Below are 24,579 nucleotides of genomic sequence, written 5' to 3' on the forward strand. Positions count from 1 at the left end.
GTTAAGATGACAAATGGTTAATCCTTTCATATAATTATGATTATTTCTATGCATACTTATGTGCTGTTTTCTTGGGTAAACATACTTATGTATTATGTATTGTTTAACTAAGACGTATAATTTGACTAAGGATTGAAAATAAATGATGTTGGAAGTTGAAGTTTTGAAATTAAATTATTGATTAATAAGGCGAGTTGAGCTTTAGCCTGTTCATGATTGATTTAAATGTGCTAATAATGGTTCGAATTATGGCTTACCCTTAGTAAACTTGTTCAAGTCTTGCATTGCTCAACTTTTCCACATGAATATTAATCTTAGTACATATTGAAAGTTAGCATAAATTTAAACTTCGTTTCGACCTTAGTAATCGATAGATGCACCATAGATTGGTCACAATTATACCTCCTTCGGCTAGAGTACAATTTAAACTCGTAAAAATCTTGTATCTAACCACAATATTACTAAGTTGCTTGCAGTATGTATAAGTTTTCATGCATCATCGAACTTTTGCAAGTTAATGGTAGATGGGTCTCGCACCCTAGTCTTGGTAGAATAATATTTCATAATAACTTCCTTGGACCTGATTTTGAGTATTAGAAATAACTTCAACACATAGAAATTGGTTAATAGCACCAGAGAAAAGGACTAAAAAAAGGTGAGTGGATAAATTCTGTCCACGTAAGACGATAGGGGGGATAGGTAAAGGGGGGCCCAGGGCCCGGCTGCTAACGCTAACATGAGGGCCGACCGGGGCCCTTGGGCTTTGGACAAAAGAGAGACGTAGTGGATGACGTTGATCATGGTGCCCAAGTTGGCTTCCCCTGGGCCTCACGGGTTCTGGCGTGGGATCCACAGTTTGGACGGTCTGGATTCATCAAGATCCAAGGAGTACCCACAAGTTCAGCAAGATTCGAAGAGGACCCATCCTCCGTTGTCCTGTGTTCGGCGAAGCGCATCACGTGGCGGATTTTCTGGCACATTTAGTAAGCTTTGATCAAGACCTTTTAGGATATATATATATATATATATATATAAACTACAACGGGCAATGTGGTGCAATGGTGGAGGGGTAGCTATATAACAGGCCCATAAGATCTCTTCTGAGTGCTAAGCCGCAAAGAAGGTGATTCAGTCTGTCGTCTTATTTGTCTCTTTGAACACGTGCACAGTCTGAAAAGAGCCACAGTCCCAGATTATTGCCATGGGGGATTTTCTTCTATTCTAACTCAATTTGTTATTGCGGATGCAGAGAGCAATCCTTTCGTTCGGATACAGAGATTCTCTCTCTATGTTACTAAAAAAAAGGAAGAAGAAAGCAAAAGAAAATCACAGGTTCAGCATATGAAACCATTTATTTAGAGGTAAAGCTGCAGAATTTAGAAAAGATAAAAATATTCAGAAAAAGCTACACAGAGAAATTAAAATTTATGGTGTAAAAAATGTTAGAAATCACTTGTCATATAAATATCAAGCTTAATTAAGGGGACATATCCGGATGTTGGGGGTTGGTTGTGTGATATTGGGGGCGGTACTCCTGTGCTATTATATAATAGTATACTTATCTAAATATTGTTTGCTTCTCCCTCATTTTATATTGTTTGCATTTAGAGGTGAGGTCAGTATACTAAAAGTGAATCCAAATCTATTTGAAGAGGCCCACAACTGGCCATACTAGATCTACCAAAAAATTACTACAACTTTCATGATACTTTTTTTTTTATTGAGACAATAACATTTAGGATACTTGCTCTCATAAACAACAAGAATTAATAAATAATAGCAACAAGAAATATCGTTAAGAATTTTCAGTGACTTGTGATTAAGCTTTTAGTTATATTGCTTTCGAATATATGGTTGCAACTGATGATGTAGAGCATAGCATGGCATGTACTAGTATGCAAGCCATCAAGATACATTTGGAGATTTCGTGATTATTGGCTTCGCATGGCATATAATTTTTGTTGGAAATTATATTATTGAACACTATTTAGCTTTCATTTAGTATTTTAAACACTTAGGGCTCGTTTGGTTCGCGGGAAAAGAAGGGGGGAAAGTGTGGTCAACGGGAAAGTAATGAGATGCCTCTTGTTTGGTTGGAGTTTTCAAAGGAGAGAGAAGGGAAAGTTGTATTCCCATGGGAATGTGATTCCCACATTTCATGGGAAAGTCTTTCCCATGAGAAACATGGGAAAGTTACTTTCCCATGAGGCGGGAATCACTCCATCTTTACTTTTTCCCAAAAAGTCCCTTCCGCATTAAAGAAGTATTAAAGAGGCATTAAAAACCTAATTTTTATTAAGGACATAATAGGAATTATATATAACTTTCCTAGGAAAGTGGATGGCCAACCAAACATAAGCATCTTGGAAATTTGTCACTTTCCCATGGTCAACCAAACATGCCAAAAGTACTTTCCTAGGCATCCTCTTCCTAGGAATTTGTTTCCCAGAAATCATATTCCTAGGAAGGAAAATGCTTCCCGCGAACCAAACGAGCCCTTAGGGCCTGTTTGGATGATTAGCCAAAAAATTCTATGGGGTTTATAGGTTGGACCAGTACAACGAACAAAATTATAGGATTATAGGCTAGGTTAGACTTGTATTCATAAATACCCATAAGTAGCTTTAAAGTAGATTGGTCCGACCTAGATTTTTTTTTCTCTCTCTCTATGGGATTTGGGCCGGTTCACTTCAAAGCTATTTTTGAATATTTATAAATATAGGCCTAGCTCAGCTTGTAATCATATAATTTTTCCCGTTGTATTGGCTCAACCATAAATCCTATAGAATTTTCAACCCTACAGCCTTTGTTCATAGCTTTAAATATTTTTAGTAGGAAGAATGGAGCCTCCTCTTTTCACTATCCCTGTAATATTCTTTATAAGCGATGTAGTTTTGATCACCTCTAAATGCTAAATGCTAGATTATTTGAAACTATTTGTCAACAAAATATCACTATGCTTTGTGTAGCTTTTTTCCTTGAAGGATTAGGATGGGAAAAAATCCATCCAAAATTGAGACAGGGGTGGGATTCAAACCTACAACCTTGGTGCCCAATCCTTAATGACAAATGTTTTTGCCAACAACACTAATAAGAACTCTTTGAAAGAAAAATTATTAATATTTTTAAAGAATTGTGATGGGTAAAAGCCTAGTCAAAGATTGTAACAAGTGCCAAATCAAACTCAACATTCTTGTATTGTTACATAAGAAAAATTTACCAACCTAGCTAGTTGGTACTTTGGAAATCTAACAAAACCCTTAATTATTTTCCATCCTAATATTACATAAAAGCAGTTATATTTTCCAATTTTCAATTCCTGGGATAACTTTAAGTAATTTTCTTGTTTAAAAGTTTTAAACTACTTCCATATGAAAGGACTCTATACTCCAGTATTATTGGTCTCCCAGGAATCCTGGAGAAAGCTCTCCTTGAGCTGGAATTTCTAGAGTTTCCCATCCTACAAAATCAAATATATAATAATTCATCAATTATAAAAAATTAAATATTTTAGAAATATTATATGTTGAATAAATTTATAAAAAGTTAATATATGTATTAAGAATATAATATCCATAATTTTTAATGTGAGGAGTTTTTTTTTTCCTAATATCTTGCGAGCTAATTCTTATTTTTCTATCGTTATTCGTTTTCACTCCAAACAGCAACCCATCCCATTCCTCAGGACGACTTCAACCAAAATCAAACCCTCGATTTTTTGTTCAAGTGGCAAGAGGTAATACCATCAAAAGTATAGCTTCAACTCTACCCTAGCATTTAACTCCATTTTAAAGAGTCCATATTTTTGAAAAGTTTCACTAACTCAAAATTTCACAAAGAGAAGTTTCCACACCAGCTGATAAAAGAAGTGCTATGTAGATTTATGTGCTTAGGCCAGTCGTTCACTCAATAGTTTAAGCTTTTAGGTTGTAGGTTCATGATAAGTGGTATTAGAGCCAGCTTAATATGATATAGGCTTCTCACTATAGGATACTTTGTATCGCAGAGAGCTGTGCATCATCATATAGTCGCCACATCATCTATCTCGGAAATGAACAGCTACATTGTTCATATCTAAAATAGAAAGCATCGCAGCATGGGCCTTACTGCAAAATGCTGCATATTCTTGGATGATCGCTATTAGAAGATGGACAATTATCAAACAACATGTATCGTATATGCACTATGAATTATTTTGTTTGATGGTTATCCATCTCTAAATAACAATCATCTATTTCACCAAAAAAAAAAATAACAATCATCCATAGATGTACAGTACTTTACAGTGTATGAGCTGCACTGCGGATAATCCGTGCTTGGATTCGGTAGGGCTGAGGAGGACTTGGGCATGGGCGGGCGGAGATTGTCGTGCTCCCACGTAACATAATAGATCTTGACGTTTTAATAAATCTTAAACGAAATATTTCGTATCGATAAAAATCCTACTCTATCCTTAGTGTCGGGAGACCAAGGACGATCGAGAGAGAATGGAGATCGTGTGGCAAACCCCGGCAAACCCACCGGAGCCCCATGACTACATCATCCGCAACGGTAAAACCCTAAACCCTAAGTCTCTCTGCGCCAAAAACAAAAAACCTTAGATCTCTCTCACGCACCATTGATCAAATTCGTCCCCGCAGGGAGGCGGTTCGTGAGGCCCTACCACTTCGAGTTCATCTCCCACGTAATGAATGATTCCATCCCCCTTACCTCCGTCCCTCTTCCAGCGGTTCACCTCCCCGTCGCCTCTTATTCCAACTCCCACTGAAATCTCCGGTGGATTTGATGTCGAAAACCGTCTTAATGCTTGTAGGTGAAGAACAGATGGGCGGGCAAAACCATCGTCGATCTCTTCACCGAGGAGTTCAAGGGACGACCTCGAGACTACTACGTATGAATCCCTCCATCCCTTTTCCTTCTCCCTCTGCAGTATGTAGTCGTCCGACATACATCCACCACTAAAGATTCGATCTTTTTGAGATTTGATGCTTCTGTCTAGTAATAATAGATTCATGTTTTTGTAAATTCCCTCTCAGTATTTAGTCTTCCAAGTTACACTCAGTACTAAAAATTTATTTATTTATTTTATCTTCGACGCGCCTGAGTAGGAAAGATTAAATTTTTATGCTATCTGCAGCCAGACATTTAAGTTATGATTTGTGTGAAAATAATTTTTAATAGGGTAAAAGACATGTAAAGAAGTTCTGCTTTCAGATGTAAAAAATTTGATAGATCTCTGACTAAATATTGGCACAATCTGTAGATTGGTTTGCTTGAAAGAAAGAAAAGAATATTAAGAAGCGTCTAATTAAAAGAAATGCATAATAGTGCTGAGAGGAAATATGAATTATACCCAGGCATGTTGTTGAAGGAATTTCATGTCCTTTGCATCCTTCGGTGCTCCAAGACCAAATTTTTTTAAATTGCCTACGACTGCTTTCCTTCCAACAAAACTGCTTGCACTTGGTTCCAAGTTTTTAGTTTGCCATGTAATTTAAGCATTATCATTGCATTTTTTTTAGGTGCATATGAAGCTCTCTAAGGTCTAACTGTCAGATAATGGGACATTTATATTTTATGGATGCAAACATGTATCATAGAGAGCATCACCACTGTCAATGTTTTGCTCTTTCTTTTCCCTTAAATTCCCGTATTATCCGATCTGAATTGAATATTGGTTTCACTAGGTCAAAGCCGTCAATTCTGGAAGGATCCAAGTGGATGGAGAATTAGTTCATGCATCATATGTCGTCCGGTCATCACAAAAGATAAGCCACTTTGTGCACCGGTTTGTTTTACTAAGTCTGCCTTTAATCTTCATTGCATATGAATTAACCCATCGAATCAGCATTTGATTTACTTTACCTTCCCATCGTTTTGCTTTTATATTCTCCATAAGGCACCATTCCTTAGTACATACCTAATTCATGGTTGTAAGGTTCAAGAGATGGCACATTCAATACAAAGAGTTGAAAAATAAGGTGTTGTTTGGCATCAATTTCATTTTTGTTATTTTCAAGAATAGAATTTTTATTGCTATTTTATTTCTAAATTTTTAAAAGTATATATATATATATATATGTTTGGTATAGTCATTTACTTTTAAAAACATAAATATGATGTGGCGGCCGAGGCGGTCATCGTAGTGGCAAAGATAGTGGAGGCTGCAGTGGTGGCGGTGGGGGGCACCAATAATGTGGCGGCGGCGGCGATGATGGTGGTGGTGTGGTAGATGCCATGGTAACCGTGTTTTCGTGGTGGAAGTGATGTGGTGGCAGTGGCGGCAGTGATGATAGTGGAGATGAAGGTGGTAACGGAAGCAATAATGGTGGTGGAAATATTGGCAGTGATGGTGATGGTAGTGGAGATGACGGCGGCGATGGTGGTAGCACCGCTAGCAATAGTGGAGGAGGTGGTGGTGGTGGTGAAAGACAAAAGTTTCTGTATTTGAAAAAATTGATAACAAGAATTTTTTACTTTATTTTTTTCTAGAAACAATGAAATGATTTTGAAAAATAGAAAATAAAAACAATAACATCAAATATGTTTTTTAATTTTAGTTTATATGATTTTGTTTTTAAATAAAAAATAAGAAGCAAAAGCGATGCTAAAGAGGCCCCGAGCAATTTTTTTCCAATCATTTAGCTGTGGCCTCTTAGTATGCATCATGTGCAATAATTGGACCTTCCGTTTCTAGAATAACAAAGATGCATTTATGTTGCAGTTAATGCGGTTATGTAGAAAAAATTGCTGGATATTGTGCCCCATGTTCATGGTTTTCCCAAGTTATTCTAATCACAGACCATATTTTATGCTCTCGTCAATTATTTTGTCTTAGTGTTTTATTTATTTTTTGTGTCGATGCTTCTGTATTTCTTGTTTACTCATAATCCAATAACAAATTTGATTCCAACATGCCAAGGATTTGAAAATAACACTCAAAATTTTAACATGAAATTATTTGTTAGGCATGAACCGCCAGTCTTGACTGAAGATGTGCTGATCCTGCAGAATGAAGCTGACGTATTAACTGTTTGCAAGCCAGCATCTGTTCCAGTACGTCAGTTGGACTACCTACCATTAAAATGCTTCGGTCCATGCAATGAAGTTGCATTACAATAGGATTTGCATTCTGAGCATCTCTTCTTTAACAAAATTTATTTGGGGATGTTTTCTGATCTTATATACTTGCTATTTAGTTAGTTATGCATGTCCTAGTTATTCCATAGCATGGAAGGCATGCGGGATTTTTTGTTCATATCTAATATATTTCAACATTTTCATTAGACATCATTGATCACAGAAATCATATCCTCACCAGAAGAGCTAAGTTAACACAAGATAACATTAGCATTTGAACAAATAAGCACTCTCAATGGGATGCTTATATCATGTTTGTGTAAAAAATCCTGCTGTAAGCTAACATGATATATATGTGGTCGATTCAACGATTTGATCTCAAATACCAATTCATTAGATGGGAGAAAAAGTCAGATGTTTGAGATAAAGGGCAAAAGTTTGAGTCCACTTGGCATAAAGGATATTTGAATTTTTGGATTCTTCTAACGTTTGTGATTGCTTGTTAGGGTGATGGGTTGACATAAGCTACCTTAGACTTTCAGAGTATTGCGTTTCATTCTTTGCTAGGTGGTTGTTGCTGCCTGCTAGGCATACTGGTACTTTGTTGCAAAGGTGTTGTTGACATGTCTCTATGACAATACCTCATCTTTGTGGATTGATCTCCATTGATCTGCCTATTCAAATCATGATAGAGAGAGAGAGAGAGAGAAACAATGGATGTGTATCTATGACAAGGGAATTTGTGTAAAAATCCCAATAAAAAATCCTTTTACATAAGAGTGAAGTTCTTTGCACAATGGAAGACAGTTCTTTCAAGATATTGATATCGTTATATATGTAACTATTGAGTTTGAATGTCATAGGGTGTAGCTTGGTCACTGGATGCAATTAACTTGTGTGGCTATGTTATATTGTGACTTTGAAGGGTTACCTTTTTGTTGATTTACTTTCTTTTTTTATTTTTAAAGCCTGTTCATTCACTGTGGGAATTATTTTTTTTGGTAAAACTTGGATGCTTTTTCGTGTGTTTTGATCCTCAGTCATATTTTGCTCTGTTTAAATTAGAGAAACTTAAATTTCTGAATTTTCTTTTTTTTTAGTGATTTAAAATATCAATTTCTGTCTCTTATTATATGTAGGTACATCCATGTGGCCAGTATCGTAAGAACACTGTTGTTGGCATTCTACAGGCTGAACATGGCTTGGCACCTTTATTTCGTATCCTACTTATTTGGACACATACTTTAAATCAATCTATTAATAGAGTTGTTATCTTTCTTCTACACTTGTATATTCATTTGTGGATAATGCTATTACTTCTGAACCATTTTCCTGTTTGCTCAGGTCAGGAAGCCTTTTCCTTGACTATTAACTTATTCCGACAGCGGTACATCGACTAGATCGTCTTGTTTCTGGTCTTCTTATCTTTGCCAAAAATGCGGATAAAGCGGAGCAGTTTAGGCAACAGGTATTATGAATACTTCTACTGCTTTCTCAGTGATAACATATTGTGAGAAAAAAGGTACAGTTTTCAATTTAACCATGATATTATATTCAAGCAATTCAAAGAGGTTATTGATGGTCTTATTTCTCGTGTGCTCTTTGTTTGTTGCCTATATGCTATATTGGATGATTAACTTTTTAGCAATCAATCAGAAGCTGATGGCATAACTATAATTAGAGAAATCATTTCAAAATTTTCTCCTATATAATCATATTCATGAAGGATGTAATCTCCATCTCAAATATGTTTTGGGCAGGAGTGTCTGTACACAAAGAAAACCATAAATGATATTAACTGTCAAGTTATTGTTTAACCTTTGATCTGGGACTAATTTATTTGTTAATTGTCCTCTTCCTATCCATTATCTCTAACAAATCTACTTTCTATCCTTCCTATTTTAATATTTGTTTTAATTGATTTACTTAATTTATTAAAGGAGTGTACAACTAAAGGCTGATGCATCCTGAGAAATGTTGCCTAAACTGGAACCTCAATTGGACCTGAAGCAGTTGGGTTTCTCCAATTTTCTCTATGATTCAGCTTTTCATGTTTAATATGTATTTAGTTTCTCTTTCATCGAGGATCTTAATTTTTTTTGTTGTTTATTATCTTTTCAACTGTCTGACCATTTGAACCTGTGGGTATGACAGAACTCCAAACCAGCCACATTTGTGGTTCAGTTACTAACCCATTTTAGAAAATGATACTTTTTCTGACTAAAAGAATACAGTTACTTAATGGTTTGAATTTATATTGATTTAATGGTTTAATTGTATAAATTTATTTCTATATCTGGTTCGTCTTTAGGAATGCTTATTTGTCAATAATACTTATCAAGGTTTTACCTCCAGGAATATGTGAGTGATGCTTATTGAACCAAGATATAAGATCCATTTGTAGCTTGATTTTCTTTCTAGAATTGGTTGATAACTATTATAAATTCTCCACCTTTCTCGTCTAGAATTGGGACTTGTATTGGTGGTTTTATACATAAATTTAACAAAAGTAACATGTTGTATTTTAGAACTTTTCTCATCTTCTGCTTCCACTTGTTCCTCTGCAAGTGTCATTGTGCTGAATGTGAACAGTCTGCAAATAGGTTTTAGATTCTTTAAATTTGACATATATCATATATTTTGACAAAGATGTTGTTTTTGAAATTTTCACCTGCCTTGGTTCTTATTCCATGCTTGTAACACATGATGGACCTTTTTTTTATGGGTGATATTTCATATGCAAGCATTGTACTAAGGAAACATAAATACTAAATATGGAAGATTAAGTTTTCCTTCTGCTATTCAAATTGTTCTGAATATGCAGCCATACAAATCTAGGGGCTGATTGGAAGCGTGGATTTCTTATGGATTGATAACTTATGTCTGGCATTTGTCACCATCTTAAAGAGATCAGAGAGATAATAGTCAGAGGATGCCACACTTGTGAGCCCATAATTTTTGATATAATGGAATCCATCTGAAACCTGATTTTCAGGATCCCTAAAATTTAGAGATTTGAGAGCCCCAAGGTTTTACAATGGGGGGAACAAGCTCTATTCATCCTGCTATGCTATTTCCACTCTTAACTATAAAGGGACTATTTGATGTATTACCATTGCAGGCATTGAAATACCCCTTAGGTCTTCTTATCTAGCTCGATATGATGCCTGTCAAGTGTATTGTGCGAATGAAATCTTACAAACTGCATGCATGCACATGTTAATATGTGTATGTATTGTTCATGACCATCTTGAATCCTAGTAATTGTCGGCATGAAATTCGAAAGCTAGTTCTACTTTCTAACTTTCTTTTGTAGCATTACTAACTGTATCTTAAACTTAATAACTATAGTTCCAAAATTGCCTTTGATATGCTTTGATTCTTTTTATTGTTTGGAAGTTAATTGGTCCTTTTAGTACCAAGGAAAGTTGCACTTGCTGCAGATTGAGGCTGGGTTGCTGCAAAAAGAATACATTGCCAAGGTTGTTGGGATATTTCCTGAGGGAGAGGTATTTAGATGCTTTTGAAATCAAAATTAGATGCCACTTTTTGTATTTTTGGTCTCGTTTGAACACCTTATCTTTTGAATAACTTTTTGAATACAATATTATGCCCCTCTTAGTAGCTAGCATGATTTAGTGATGGATTGTTTCTCTTGTGATGCCCTTTCCATGTTTTATGCAAGAATTTGACACCTTATGAACAAAAAAAAATAATCTTGCATGAAAGTTCTGTCTAAACCAGAACAGCTTTATTGTATGTTAAAACATTGTAACATCATCTGTCATATCTTTAATATTTAACTCCAACTATAGGAGGCTTAGTCAGCTAATCTAACATTACATGAAATCATTGGCTAAAAATAATGCTGTGGTTTCAATCTATGTTCACCTGCTTCATTGGGTATTTATTTCAAGCATCTATTATTATCAACAGAGAGGAAGCCTATGCATGTTTTGTGTAATTTCTGAGGTAGAATTAGTTGAGAAGTCAATCCAGTGACAAACAACAATTGGATGGGATATCTAAATACTAATTTTGAAAAAAAAAGAACAGGCCAACTCTCTCTTTGCTGTTTTCATGTGCCAATTCTCCTGCAATAAGAGACTCTTTGTATGATCCTACAATATGATTAACTCAACAAGCTTCACTTTCATGTTAGGGCTCCATGATGTATAAGGAGGTCTTAATAATTGCATAAGCCCAAAAAAGATCAATTAATATTCTAGAAATATTTATCTTGCTACCTGCAGATGCAACAAGCTGCTGAATTCTGACAGCTTGTTTGGAGTTGAGGCTGCACATACATTAGTGTAGGATTGTGTGCCGAGCGGATGTGTTTTTGTTTATGAAGCTTGAACTTGAAAATAGATTCTTTTTATTTGCACACTCATTCCATTAGGATCTACTGATCAGAATGTGTATTGAATTGTTGACTCTTTAATCAAAATGCATGCTGTTCAGATAATATAGCAAGCATGTTCAGATTACGCAGCAAGTGTGGCCGTTATCATCTTCCCCTTTCTCTTCTGGATGTTAAAATTCTGAGAGAAATATAGTATTTGTAGAAATTCTCAAAGAAACTTCTTCAGGAAGTTGAAAGTAGCTGACAGTTCACAACTAAAGGCAACCTTGATGGATACAATATAATCAATTGCTCATTTAAACAACTTAAAATTTTCCTTTTCAGCAAGTTGTTGATGCAAATGTGAACTATAATGCACGGGAAGGAAGGAGCTCTGTGGAGGTATGCTAGTTTATTTTTCCACTGCATTTCATATATTTTGATGTTTGCTTACTTCATAGAGGTAGGAGGAGCATTTGCTTTTAGAACTATGACAAGCTCTGCGGAGCAAGCAATCTTGTTTGTTTACACTGTCTTGCACATGTATAGTTTGTCTTCAGCTAGTATGTCTAAAATGCATGCCCATAATGCATATTCATTTACTTGCCTTAAACATTCGTAGTGTCTGTTTTGTACTGTTTTCTGTATATTTTTCATAAGAAAGGTGGAGAAGATAATTTATAAGAGCCTTTACTCCTCATTATGCATTTATGCGGCAGTTAGATTTTACGTTTTATTTATTATGTTAGTGGACCTCTTTTACTTCATTGTAATGCATGTGCTTGTTATTATGTGATATATCTACTTGCCTCACCTTCTTTTAGATCAGTTAATCTGTATTTCTGATATTTTGTTGTTAATTATGCGCATATAATCCATCTGTTATTTATTTCTGAACATAACTGACAAACCTTAACCAGCAATCCATCCTTGCCATCTAGAAGCTATTTATGTGAGCAATATCTGTATGTGACATCCAGAACAATTGTCACTTTTCAATAGTTAAGACTCCTTAAATCTGGTTGGGAACTGATGTTGCTCATGTTATCCCAATTCGTAGATGAAAGTGGAAGGTTGGCATCCTATATAAAGGACAAACTAAAAATGAACACTGATTTACTTGCTTTTAGATGTTCTATACTTGGTCTTGTGAGGTGCCATTATGCCAATCGACTGCCTATTTACTTGCTTAAGTTTTGTGCTTGTTGAGGGCATCTAAGATTAATTCTACTCGTCATTTCTATATTGATGTTGAATCTAAAATTTAAATGCCTTCTTATATTACCTTTCATGTTTGGCATATTTTAGATAAAATAATTCTATAGGTTCATTTTATGTATTCATAATCATCATTTAGTGTCTGACTTTTTTCTTTGTTAGGTTGATGTAAACATGCAATGTCAGAAACTCTCATCAAGTTTCATTATCAGATTTGTAAGAGATAATCCCTGTACTTCTCCACGCAGGTTGGTGATCAGAGCATAGGTAAACATTTGAAAGGAAAGCCTGCATGCACAAAGTTCACTAGGATAAGCACCAATGGAAATTATAGTGTTGTTTTATGCAAACCTGTCACTGGGCGTACTCATCAGGTAATAGGACATTGTGTTTCACAAGCTGCTTAAATATTTAGTAATTTTAAGTTAATTCTATTCATTGTAAAAAATTGGGAATCCTTCTGGCATGTACACATTACTCAAAACTGCATGGGTTTTCTAAAGATTGCACATCTTTCCTTTTCTTTCGTCAGGGCTGACAGACATCTCTTAATTTCATGGACATTGTCATTTTCTCTTCATCACAAAAATATCCAGAACTGGTTTCACTTTTGCTATCTAAAATTTCCTTCAGACTTGACCTTCTGTACTTCAGTTCGAACTATCTAAAATTGCCTCATTCAATTTATTTTGTTAGCTCAGCACCGTATAGGACTTACAAGGTACTCCAGCTGATGTTTTGTGATACATGAAGCATGAGTTTATATTTGAAGAATATAAAATCTCACACAAATTACAAAAGGAGAAATATTTATGAACTTTGGAACATGGCATCATGATTTCTTGGTTACTGCCTCTAGTTAACCTACAAATACGCATCATGCTGCATAAAAATGATGTCAGTCTTCTTGTTGCTGTTTAACAAAGCTTAGATTTTAATGTTTTAATATATGAATTAATCTTTATATTATTTATTTCTAATTTCGTATGTGACCTATGTATAATCTAGCTATTAGATTAGAAATATTCGTGGCTTGATTAACAATTGCTTACAATATTTATGCAAGTTTTAAGTTCTTGATACTAGTATCTATACCAGTAAGGTAACAATACACACCACTCCGTTCTGAATGGACACACGGTAAGGTAGTTGTTGGTGTCAGCACAGATATCAGAATCTTTTTTTTCTGTACCACTAATAAAGGGCACCTCAGGTAACGGCCCGGTATGGTATGGACCAATATGATACAATACTTCAATCCTAATATGTGTATGTACACGTGTGCGAGTGCATGCGTGTGTGTCCACTTCTTGTTATCTGTTTAAAAAGAGTAGATATTGGAAATTACATTGTTGTTGAGTTATTGTATTAAATACTAAGTAATGTTTATGTACATTCAAAATCAAGCAGATACGTGTACATCTACAATATACAGGCCATCCCATAGCCAATGACATGCTATATCTCTCTGAGGATGTTGCTCGTTCTCCTGGAAGAAGTGCTGATAGAGCTGCCTCAGACATGTATGAGCCACCAGAGACTGATTCATCCAATAATGATCATTATGCTAAAGATAATGCTACACATTCTGATGAAGAGTTCAGCATTGATCCCATGTGTACTAACTGTCCGAATTTGGCTCCTAAAGGGTAAGACACTAGTGGTTCTTATTAATTGCGACACACGTACGGCTTCTATACCATGAGAATTATGGTCCCTGTTCTACCTTTTTATTCTTTGATCAACAAAATCACGCCATAATAGAGCTTCAATATCATGAGATATGGCCTTCTTTCTACCTTATTTTTGTTTCTTTGACCAACAAAATAACTCCACTTTTTTACCAGACTGACATCTGTATGAGAAAATCTACATGCTAGAGCTCTTTTATTTTTTTTAAAAAAAGATTTTGTGTGAATGTATTGATGCTATAAACTCGTAGCATCTTGTAGAAATGGCTAATATGCCACATCTTTCTTTTTGAACCAGAGAATGGATACTATAGTTATTGGAAATTATTTTTTTTAGATTCAAGAATCATGGTCCATTTTGACTCCTTGTATGTTAAGATTGCAACTTGAATATGATTAGTTGATATGTATAACGTTAGTCTTTGTCAAGTGACTACTGTATTCTAGTAAACTAAAATTATAGGGATGATTGTGCTTGTTGGGATGTTGAAACTTTTAGTCCTAATGAATTTGCTAGTATCAAGGATGTCGTAATCTCCTTATTACTCAATAAAAGTGGCTGAACAACCCAGAAATTTCCAAATATTCAACTGATTTCTGTTATATTCTGATTGTTAAGACGAATCCCATTCTTGATGAATTTTATTGATACTGCAAGTTTTGCTGAAATAACTTGTATAAAGAATGTTTCACTAAGTCTTATGTGTCTTATAGTCATACAAACTCAACCTGTATTAACAATCATGATATTTGTTTGCGTGTCTCTGTGTGACTTGACAAAAGTAAGAAAGTAATGGAGACTTCCAAGGGTATTTATGCAAAAATCTGATACAGAAAAGGGTAAAATTCTGAAATTTGTCGCCAAGCGGTGAAACAGGTTTCTAGCTGTCAGAAGGTTTCCTTCTTACAAAATATAAGGTGACTGTTTCTTACCTAGAAATCATTTCTGTAGAAACGGAATATGACATCAAAACAGATTAAGCTACAAGACTGAAAATGGAGCCACAACCAACAAATTGACCTCCTGTTACACTGTTAGCTTTGTACCTGTAAAGCAAAGGCATTGTCTTTTGACTGACAACCAATGTTAGTCAGCTGCAATGTTAACTAGACAACAACTTTGGCCTCCTAAATGTATCTTTGGTCAATCAAGCAGATAACCTCTCACCAGCATGCACAAGATGAACAAGATAATCATCCACATACCTATTTTTGATGTTAGCTTTCCGAGTATTTCCATATTTGTGTATTTGCCCCCCTCATCCTCTATTAGCTCTCTGTTCTAACAGTTTCTTATGTCAATCTCCATTGTTACTTATTTTGCAGTTATGATGGTGATGATGAGGGTCTATGGCTGCGCTGCGTGCAATACTCAGGACCTGGTTGGAGTTATGAATGCCCCTATCCTGACTGGGCCTGTCTTGGTGGATCACTGGGAAAGAAAATCAAACCATAGTTTGTCTCATTACATTTTTGATTTTAGCCCATTGCTGCTTGATACCGGAAAATTCTTCAGATGTTTCAGTGGGCCAAAGTGCTATGAGTGCTCTGATCTTATAAATGATCTGCATCGAGGTTATTAACCTGTGAATTTCGTTGTCATTCACCATCAGATTTAGTCCCGAAACCTTCAAGATCTTCATTTTATGTGAAAATAATGCTTAGGGGATCAAATCTGTGCACATATGGTGGCAGCTGGTGGCGCGCTTTTCTGACTTACAGGACTTCAGCAAGATTTATGATTGTTGCTTCTAACTTATGGTAGCATAGAAGATTATATAAAAGGTTGTTTATATGTACCATATGTACTAATTGTTTTCTTTTTCTGTTATGTTCTTATTTATTCTAATAAATTCGTAGATTATTATCTAACAGCACAAGTTGGTCTGTCAAAATGTCATTATTTTTTTTGAAGCACAAGCATGCGTGCATGCATGTGTTTGTGCAGTTTGGTACAAGCATGCCCCCAAGTTGGACATAAAGCTTTGGATAAGTGGGCCTTCTGTCGAGTTCTAGTATGTGAAAGTATACTTTTTTTTTATTAATTAACTTGCATCTCTTGATTCTCTCTCTCTAAGACTAATAAGAGAATGCACTTGTGATGAACTTCATGGCTCTTATTTGTCATGCATTGTTTCATGCTATTCGAACTTTTCATTTTTGACTATTTTGATGCGCAGGTTGGGAGATTTCCTAGTTACATAATTTTTGGTATCTAAGCAATTTAGAGAAAGTAGATTAATTCAGCAGCTTTTTTTCATTGATATTGGATCTCCATCATATGGCCAATAAAGGTGAATTAATGAAGGGTTTATCGAAATGAAAATCAGTGATCCGTGATATATAAAATGATTAGAAGCTAACAAACATGAATATCTGATATCTTTTACTTAAGTATCAAACAAAAGTAATGCCGATAATTTAAATAGTATGATATCATGTTTTAGTTTGATCTATAGTTTAGAAATATCAATTGAAATTTAATTTGCATATCCTTTAAAATGCCTAGATCAAGATAAATAGTTTGGAAGTACAAATTAAATAGTTTGGTTGCGATCTTATTTGTGTGAAGCGGAATGCAAATTAGCTGGGGTTGGATTGAGGATGAGCAAGTTTTTCTAGGGGACAGCCTTTATGCCTTCTGTTCAAATTATCTAACATTGAATTAGCCCATTTGCATCCTTAAATAAGAGAGGTGGGTTGTTATTTAGGGAATGCCCGTTATGAAAAATTGAGATATTTCATTTTTTTTGTGAAATTACTAATAATTATTTTGTAATGTGGGCTATGCGATTGTGCAATGAGATCCCTAGAAGATTTTTGGAAATCATGCAAGAAAAATTTGGCTTTGAGTAGAATTTTTTCTAATTCATGTTTGCACTTCTTTCTTGTCTTTCATTTCTCTATTTTTTTTAACCAAACAAACATATCCTAAATTATTAACCTTTAAAAAATTGTCAATAAAGAAACAAAATCATTATTTTTAAATCTAAAACTTCCAAATTCAGCTTCATCAATTTTAAATTTCACTGAAATCCATGAAAACATGGAATATTGTGGCTCACAAACGCAAGGTCTCTTGAATAGATGGTAGTAGCACTGCTTTGCCACCTCTCACCAATTACATGACATGTCTTAATGCTACTATATGCTTGTTGCTATACTTCCAAATAATTGGAGTTTCTTCTGATCAATTCCTTCCCAATAGGATATGGCTTTATGAATTGGCATGTCTTCGTCCGAATAACCCATGAAGCGAGTCTACCAACCACATCGAATGCATGAGATGAATTATATCGAGACCAAAGTTGAAAGCGCATGATCTCGATCACCTCGCACAATCTGTGGCATATTTATCATAGATGTTACCCACACCATCTTAGAAAGCAGCATCTTATCTTAATGAAGATGACCAAGTTATCATTGTACGAAAAGAACACATGCAAATCAATCATGCATAGATGTCGCAAACTCGATCGACACTAACTATTGTGTTTTATTTTGTTTGCCTTTGTTGATGTCATGCTTGAAGGCTTTCTCCTGCCTTTGTAGGAATCCATCATGATGGTTGGTGGCACTTCGCAAGCTCAGAAAGGTCACCCTCTAAAACCATCTTTGCAAGCTAATGTAATTAATTCTTGGGCCATAACCCAAGAGTGCTCCTTTCTTAGTCTCACAACTAATCTATTGTGTCATCTATGGCTTCCACATGGATGTCTCTTCTCTTGCCTTAATGCTAAGGAACCAAATCCAGCATCCTAATGAAGGGGAGAGCCTACACAATGCTGGCAGTCGGCAGCCATTTGATTCGATCGCCGGCCTCATCATGTCCCCATGATTATGGCATGAAGCCCAACCTTGATCTCATGACAACATATGGCACAAACATATTTTTATACAGATATTTGGGATAACAGATTGAAATTAAAATTGAAAACCATGTCATACAGATATTTAGTTTGACTGTCATTTTACATTCAGCACACACATATTTTTATATTTTTATCTTCAATAGATATGCTCTCATATATATTTAAATATAAACCGGATCGAATACGAATGTATATCAAAATCAGCACACAGAGATAAAAAATTTGAGTCTTCATGAACTAAAAGTAAATATAGGTTACCCTAGGGAGCTCACCTCGAATTCTCTCTCTTTTTTTTACAAATATTTTCTATTAGATAACTAGCCCAGGAAAGTATAGTATGATATCAAAACACAAGAATGTATGTACCTCCCCACTGGACCAATGGTTTCAAGCTTGGGACAAGTATTTGATATACAATAAAGCAAGCAACACCCAATGGAGACTTAGGAAACTACACCCCCATGACCACATGCAGCCCCACTTTAATGGTTTTCCTTCTCATAGCTAGAAGTGGAACGAAGGTGGCGACACCATTCTTACTTGCATCAAAAGCTTGGCTGCCATGGCGCCCACTTGGTACCTTAAAAAAAATGGAAAGGTTGACACTCTCTCCTGCAATACCCTAACATCACCTAAATTCGAAATGGCAAAAGCTTCAGAGAATGAAGAGATTGAGGTGAGTTAGGTTAGCAGTCAACGGGAACAACGTCAGCCTTGGGGGGATGCTGTCATGTCCATCTGCCTCTTTTATATATATATATATATATATATATATATATATATATATATATTTGATGGCTCGTTATTACATTCAAAGCTTAATGGTTTTTTGGGGTGCAACGATGATTAAAAGAAAGAAGGGGTTGGGTTTGCATGCCCACCACCCCAACACGCGGGAGACCAGCAAACAAAACGTTCTGACACAACTGTGTCTTTTTCTCCATTCTCTATATGATGTAATTATTATTTTACAAGCGTCCTGCCACCCATATTTTGTGGTGATCTACTTTGTCCTTCTCCCCACCTGGTCCTCAAAAGCTGTGTCCAACGAGCCACTGTAGCTAACCCTACAGTTTGTAACATATTTGTCGAAGTGTAAACTTAAAAAAAAAAAGAAAAAAAAGAGAAGCATATTAATTTGTGAAAGCAGAACAGCCTGGTATGGCCAGGGTGCCATGCTTCTTTTCCACACTTAAAAGCATTGCTAGTTTAGCTGCTAGCTAGCAAGAACTTGTGCTTTCTTTGATGAAACAAGGATGTCTAATTCAATAAAATTATTTCTTTAGCTACAATTGAAATTATTTCTGCATTATAAGATATGTTGATACTTGTGATAATTCGAAATATTGAAATATCATTCAATTGGCTGGCAAATGTTGTGATCATTAACTGACTAGCTCTTTAGAAATTAAGATCATTTAAATACTAGTTATTTGTTCTTTTTATTATATGATAGTATTCATTTCTTAATTTAATTCTTGAAAATAAAAATTTTATTTTCTGCACCAGAAGTGCAAATAAGTCGAGCATCTGATTTTTGCTTGCAAATAAAAAAAAAAAAAAAGGGATATGCCTAGTTTCATCTGATATTTTAGAAGGAAGGCGATCGGGGTGCAAAGCGTCCACTTATACGAGCAATGTCATTCGAAAGAGTATATTTTAATTAATTTTTGATTATTTTAGTATAAGTAACTTTTGTATTAATAATTTTGAAAGAATAAAAGAAATGATATGAAAAGAAGGGAATGATCCGTACCGCCGCCCGTGCCGGGTGACCTGCCAGATCCTATGTCTGTTTTGTATTCGCGGAAATGTCACCGGCCATCTCGCCTCGGAAAACACCACAGTGGAAGGTACGCTGCATGCGCTTGTTTCCTCCCTCCCACCTCGCTTTATTCTCGTGGCTGCCCTGCCTCTTTTTCTCTCCCTTGGCCTCCGTGTGGAGTGGACTCAAGTCCAAAGTCACCACCTTTTCCTCTCCCATCACCAACCACACATCAACTGATCCCAACTCCTGATCCAATGGCCGCACCACCATCATTGGGACAGGATCATGGGGATGAGAGATGTCTCACTGCCACTGCAAAAGGATATATAACAAGTTCGAAAGATAACGTTATAGCAAGAAAAAAAAAAAACTAAAGAATTAATGTATATATAGTTAGGCAGGGCAAAGCTTCTAACCGCACCACACCCATACACTTCATCTTGGCAGCTGCAGAAAGCAATGTTTTTAGTTGAATACATACATCATGAAATGTAGGAGAGAAGTAATTTGTGTCTAGCCAGGTGTCTGTTAACCCTAGGATGGAATATTATTTTAATGTTCTATGATCTTGTATGTAGAGTTGCTTTTATGTGGTAAATTTGGTTGTGTTCTCTCGGGTGTCAGAGAAAAAGAGATGACAGGAAGGAGAAGAAACAAACACGTGGTTTTTCCACAAGAACAGACACTACTGATTGTGTTCTCCTTTGCTTGATATTTTATATGTCATTTACCTGGTCAGGGTTGAGGTATGTAGGTTAGAGATGTTCTTCTAGAGGATGACTCTACAACGGTCATTGGATGGCTAGCTTCTACATGATTCAGATGGGGTCAGCGACTACCACCCGTTGGTGAGGGACATTCGGGCCATGGTGGGGGATGGAATGATTATTCAGCCGAGACATGTGTTCAGAGAGGCAAATGCAGCTGCGGATTGGGTGTCGTCCTTTGTCGCCAACCATTCCAGAGACCTCTTATGGATGGGAGAGGCGGAGTTGCCTAGTGCCCTCCGTGATATTTTATTTTTTGATTTTTTTGGCTGTATGCATATACGTTATGTATGATTCTTTCATTTTAGCAAAAGAAAATAATAAATAAAAAAAAGCTTTATTTACCTACTAAAGCAGGTGGAGTTCTACTCTTCATTTTTATCAAATAATAAATGCATCAAGACAATATCAGATAATAACCATTATAACATACTAATATTTATTTTGTGAATGAAATTAAATTTATCTATATATATACCATATAGCATAAGTCATTTTTATACATATCGAGGCTTCCCTAATCGTCTCAAAACCTTTAGGAGTTTTATAACAGAAGTAGAGTGTGTGTGTGTGTGTGTGAAGAGGAAATGGGCAATTGATAAGTTTTACGTGGATGGTGTGCACGGGAACCGGGTCTTTTGTCCCCCTTGAATTGGCCCACCGTCTTTGCGCGGCGCCCTGCTCACACGTGCCGCATTCTACGCCGACACCATCATTCCCCTGCCTCCCACGTGCCCCCACCCCTCCATCCCCCCACCCTCACTCTTCTTTCTCCTCTCCCACGCGCGAAGGCAGGCCATCTCCTCCTCCTCTTTCTTTTTTTTGGACCCCCCCCCCCAGGGTGGTCTGAGATCCGGGTTCTGACGGACCGCTCTCCAGCGGGTCCCACCCACGCGGCCGAACCAGACATTTGACCACGGTCCAGACTCGTACCAACATTCCATGCATCAACCAACCAACCAAACCACTATCTGACCTTCTTCTGAAAGAGAGAGAGAGAGAGAAGAGATTAACTACAAGTATAAAGAAAAAAAAAATGAAGACACTTATATAGATGAGGTCTTTGTGCCAAGAATAAATTACATCAATATTTTTTTTAACATAGTTATTCTTAGCATAAGCAGGTTCCATGTTCAAAGTTACGTAAGCCTTAGATACGATCAAATAAAGCGCCATGCAGCCTTGGTTGATATCATAAGGGAGATGCTGGTATTTGTTCTCGAGGAACCTCATACAGTAACATAGCAAATATCTTGCATGATATAGAGGATAGGAGGGTGCAATGATCACATCCTGCACGTCCATCACCTACAACTTGCGACTGTAGAGAATTTATGCTCGTATGATATTGCGACTTTGGTCGAATATAGTATCTCCCCCTAACTAAGTAGAGGACAGAGAAAGAAGGTTCTATCTAATCGAATCAAATAACATAGCAAGGAGAAGATCTGATATATGAGAACTTGGGAAAGTGGATAACTTGGCATCACCTTTTTGTTCTTTTTAAATTTTTCTGGCAATAGATAAACCTGGCATCACTTTGAATCCTCATACAACTGGGGTGGCGAGAAAAGTCCATTCAGAACGGATAAACACAAGTTCGTTTCCTCCATCTACAGATACCCAATGGATAAAAGAATGAAAGGACGAAAAAGTGTCGCAGAAAAAAAAAAATAATCAAATACTATCAGAGCACTAGATAAGAAAGAGGAAGACAGAGAGAGGAAAAAAAAAAGTGATATCGTGCGGGCATCTTTTAGCCCCGGTACGCTGCTAACGTACTCATTTGGGTTCGGGTCACCGAACCGGTGAACAGTAGACCCACCCGACAACAAGGACGGAGACAGCCGCTATTGCCCAACACACTCTTCTGACAAAGCCTGCACACTTTGTCTCTCCCTCATATACTTTATTTCTTTCATATATATATATATATATATATATATATATATATTATATTTCTTTTACTATTTCGGTTCGTATAATAATAAAGTACTCTACGAGAACATTAGAATAAAAACAGATTATCCCCATAAAGCAGCCACCTTAAAGACCGTTATTCACAGTTAGATCAACTAGCTATTCCCTAGTTTATTCCGGAATAATTTTGTTGGTGAATAATATAAGAATTAAAAAAATGTCATATATATATATATATATATATATATATATATATAACATGTTATTTTCATTATATAATAGTTATTATGGAGTCGTGAGAAGGGTCATTATATGATATTTTTAAGCTAATACAAGATCAAACACGTCAGCAAGTCATGTAGCATAGGAAAAATTCAATGAAACCTTTAAAAAAGCGACAGCAACGTACACTACTCTATTATTATTATTATGGTAAGTCCCTCCCTGCTTGGTCTCCCTCCTTTCCCCTCTCGCTGCATGCACTGACGAGACGATGACCCCCTAACCCAAATCTCTCCCTCTCTCTGTCTCCGAACTTCCTATTCTACCCTCCTCTTTCTTTCTTTACTCTAAGAACACTCCCTCCTTCCCTATATATAAGTTCCCCTGGCTCCCCTCCTTGACACCCAATCCGAAAGAGCTCAGCTTCTCAGTGGTAGAAGTAAGGAGATATCTATATCTATATATAGATAATATAGCAAGAAGAAGAAGAGAGAATGCAGTACCAGGCAGCGGCGGAGTCGTGGGGGGCGTACGCGTCGCTGGGGGGGCGAATGGATCCATTGGAGAGGGTGGAGCGGCTGGCGGCGGAGAGCGCGGTGGTGATCTTTAGCGTGAGCACTTGCTGCATGTGCCACGCCGTGAAGCGGCTCTTCCGCGGCATGGGGGTGAGCCCCACGGTGTACGAGCTCGACGAGGATCCCCGCGGAAAGGACATGGAGCGCGCCCTCGCCCGCCTCCTCGGCGCCGCCGGGGGGCCACCCGCCGTCCCCGTCGTCTTCATCGGCGGCAAGCTCGTCGGGGCCATGGACCGGGTCATGGCCTCGCACATCAATGGCACCCTCGTCCCCCTCCTCAAAGAGGCCGGCGCCCTCTGGCTCTAACAACAACTTGATCGATTATATAACATATCATACTACTATAGAGAGAGTGAGTGAAAGAGAGAGAGAGAAAGAGAGAATTAAAAGAGAGGTATATATAGGAGGTTTTAGAGGGTGAGAGAAAGAAAGAGAGAAGGAGAGAGAGGAGGGTTTCGTTTTATTCTTCCTCCGTTTTGGGTACAGAAATGATCAGTGGGTGTTGGAATTAGCTAGGCTGGCTTTTCTTTAATTTGTTTTTAACTTTGATCTTGGGTTTTATCTTTCAATGAAGGGAATGGGGGAAGGTCTTGGTGTTTGGTGTTGGGTTTTAGTGCTTTTTCTGTAATCTGCTTTCTATGATATGTATAGAAAGATCCCAAAAAAAAGCCAAAAGAAAAAAAAAAGAATGCTTGTTTTCTTTCTTTAGTGTGGGCTTTGAGTCTTGTTGGCACTGTGTGCTTCTAATTCTTCAATTTTTATTCTAATTAATTGTTGTCCGTACTGCTATGCACTACTAATTAATGATACTACTGAATCCCTACTCTCTTTTTTTTTTGTATTTTTATGAAGTGTTTCTTACATTCTCTCTCTCTCTCTCGAGAGAGAGAGAAGTGGGTTGTTTTCTTCAGTGCGTTTAGATGCATTGTGCAAAGCTCTCTTTTCCATGCTCTTTTACTACTACTACTTTACTGCTACTGGATGAGCTACTGCTTGTCTTTATCTCACATTCCAAGTGCTTTAGCTTCCATTCTTGTGGTTTTCTTCCGTTCTGTCTCTCGGAGCGTTCAAGAGGGAATCAATTTAGTTCTCAAGAAGAATGCAGTATTTTCCACGTAAAT

General features: G+C 36.6%; 2 protein-coding genes across 3 annotated transcripts; both read left to right on the forward strand.

The window, feature by feature from the left end:
• Nucleotides 1–4,333: 4,333 nt before the first annotated feature.
• LOC103708104 (RNA pseudouridine synthase 7) lies at nucleotides 4,334–16,406 on the forward strand. 2 transcript variants are annotated; one of them, XM_026805028.2, is made up of 13 exons: nucleotides 4,334–4,378; nucleotides 4,458–4,551; nucleotides 4,641–4,684; nucleotides 4,814–4,891; nucleotides 5,688–5,788; nucleotides 6,969–7,056; nucleotides 8,220–8,298; nucleotides 8,466–8,548; nucleotides 10,524–10,589; nucleotides 11,771–11,827; nucleotides 12,892–13,017; nucleotides 14,054–14,292; nucleotides 15,661–16,406. In XM_026805028.2, exons 1-13 carry the CDS (start codon nucleotides 4,349–4,351, stop codon nucleotides 15,788–15,790), a joined length of 1,215 nt encoding a protein of 404 aa, XP_026660829.2. In that variant the 5' UTR covers nucleotides 4,334–4,348; the 3' UTR covers nucleotides 15,791–16,406. The 2 variants fall into 2 exon arrangements, with proteins under 2 accessions (XP_026660829.2, XP_038989341.1); XM_039133413.1 differs by lacking the exons at nucleotides 4,334–4,378; nucleotides 4,641–4,684 and having other exon boundaries at nucleotides 4,435–4,551.
• A 6,890-nt stretch (nucleotides 16,407–23,296) lies between these two features.
• On the forward strand, nucleotides 23,297–24,241 carry LOC103708103 (glutaredoxin-C1-like). The gene has a single exon (XM_008792884.3). The coding sequence runs from the start codon at nucleotides 23,378–23,380 to the stop codon at nucleotides 23,762–23,764; it is 387 nt and encodes a 128-aa protein (XP_008791106.1). The 5' UTR covers nucleotides 23,297–23,377; the 3' UTR covers nucleotides 23,765–24,241.
• The last annotated feature ends 338 nt before the right edge of the window (nucleotides 24,242–24,579 follow it).

Source organism: Phoenix dactylifera, chromosome 14 (genome assembly GCF_009389715.1).
Source record: "Phoenix dactylifera cultivar Barhee BC4 chromosome 14, palm_55x_up_171113_PBpolish2nd_filt_p, whole genome shotgun sequence".
NCBI lineage: Eukaryota > Viridiplantae > Streptophyta > Magnoliopsida > Arecales > Arecaceae > Phoenix > Phoenix dactylifera.

What these genes read in the sequence shown, in the direction of transcription:
- LOC103708104 (XM_026805028.2), top strand. Translation starts at nt 4,349, where the DNA reads ATGGGCGGGCGGAGATTGTCGTGCTCCCAC. An exon ending in GGAGATTGTCGTGCTCCCAC is followed by an intron (nt 4,379 to 4,457) that starts GTAACATAATAG and finishes CTCTATCCTTAG; the next exon opens with TGTCGGGAGACCAAGGACGA. An exon ending in CCGAATTTGGCTCCTAAAGG is followed by an intron (nt 14,293 to 15,660) that starts GTAAGACACTAG and finishes CTTATTTTGCAG; the next exon opens with TTATGATGGTGATGATGAGG.
- LOC103708103 (XM_008792884.3), top strand. Translation starts at nt 23,378, where the DNA reads ATGCAGTACCAGGCAGCGGCGGAGTCGTGGGGGGCGTACGCGTCGCTG.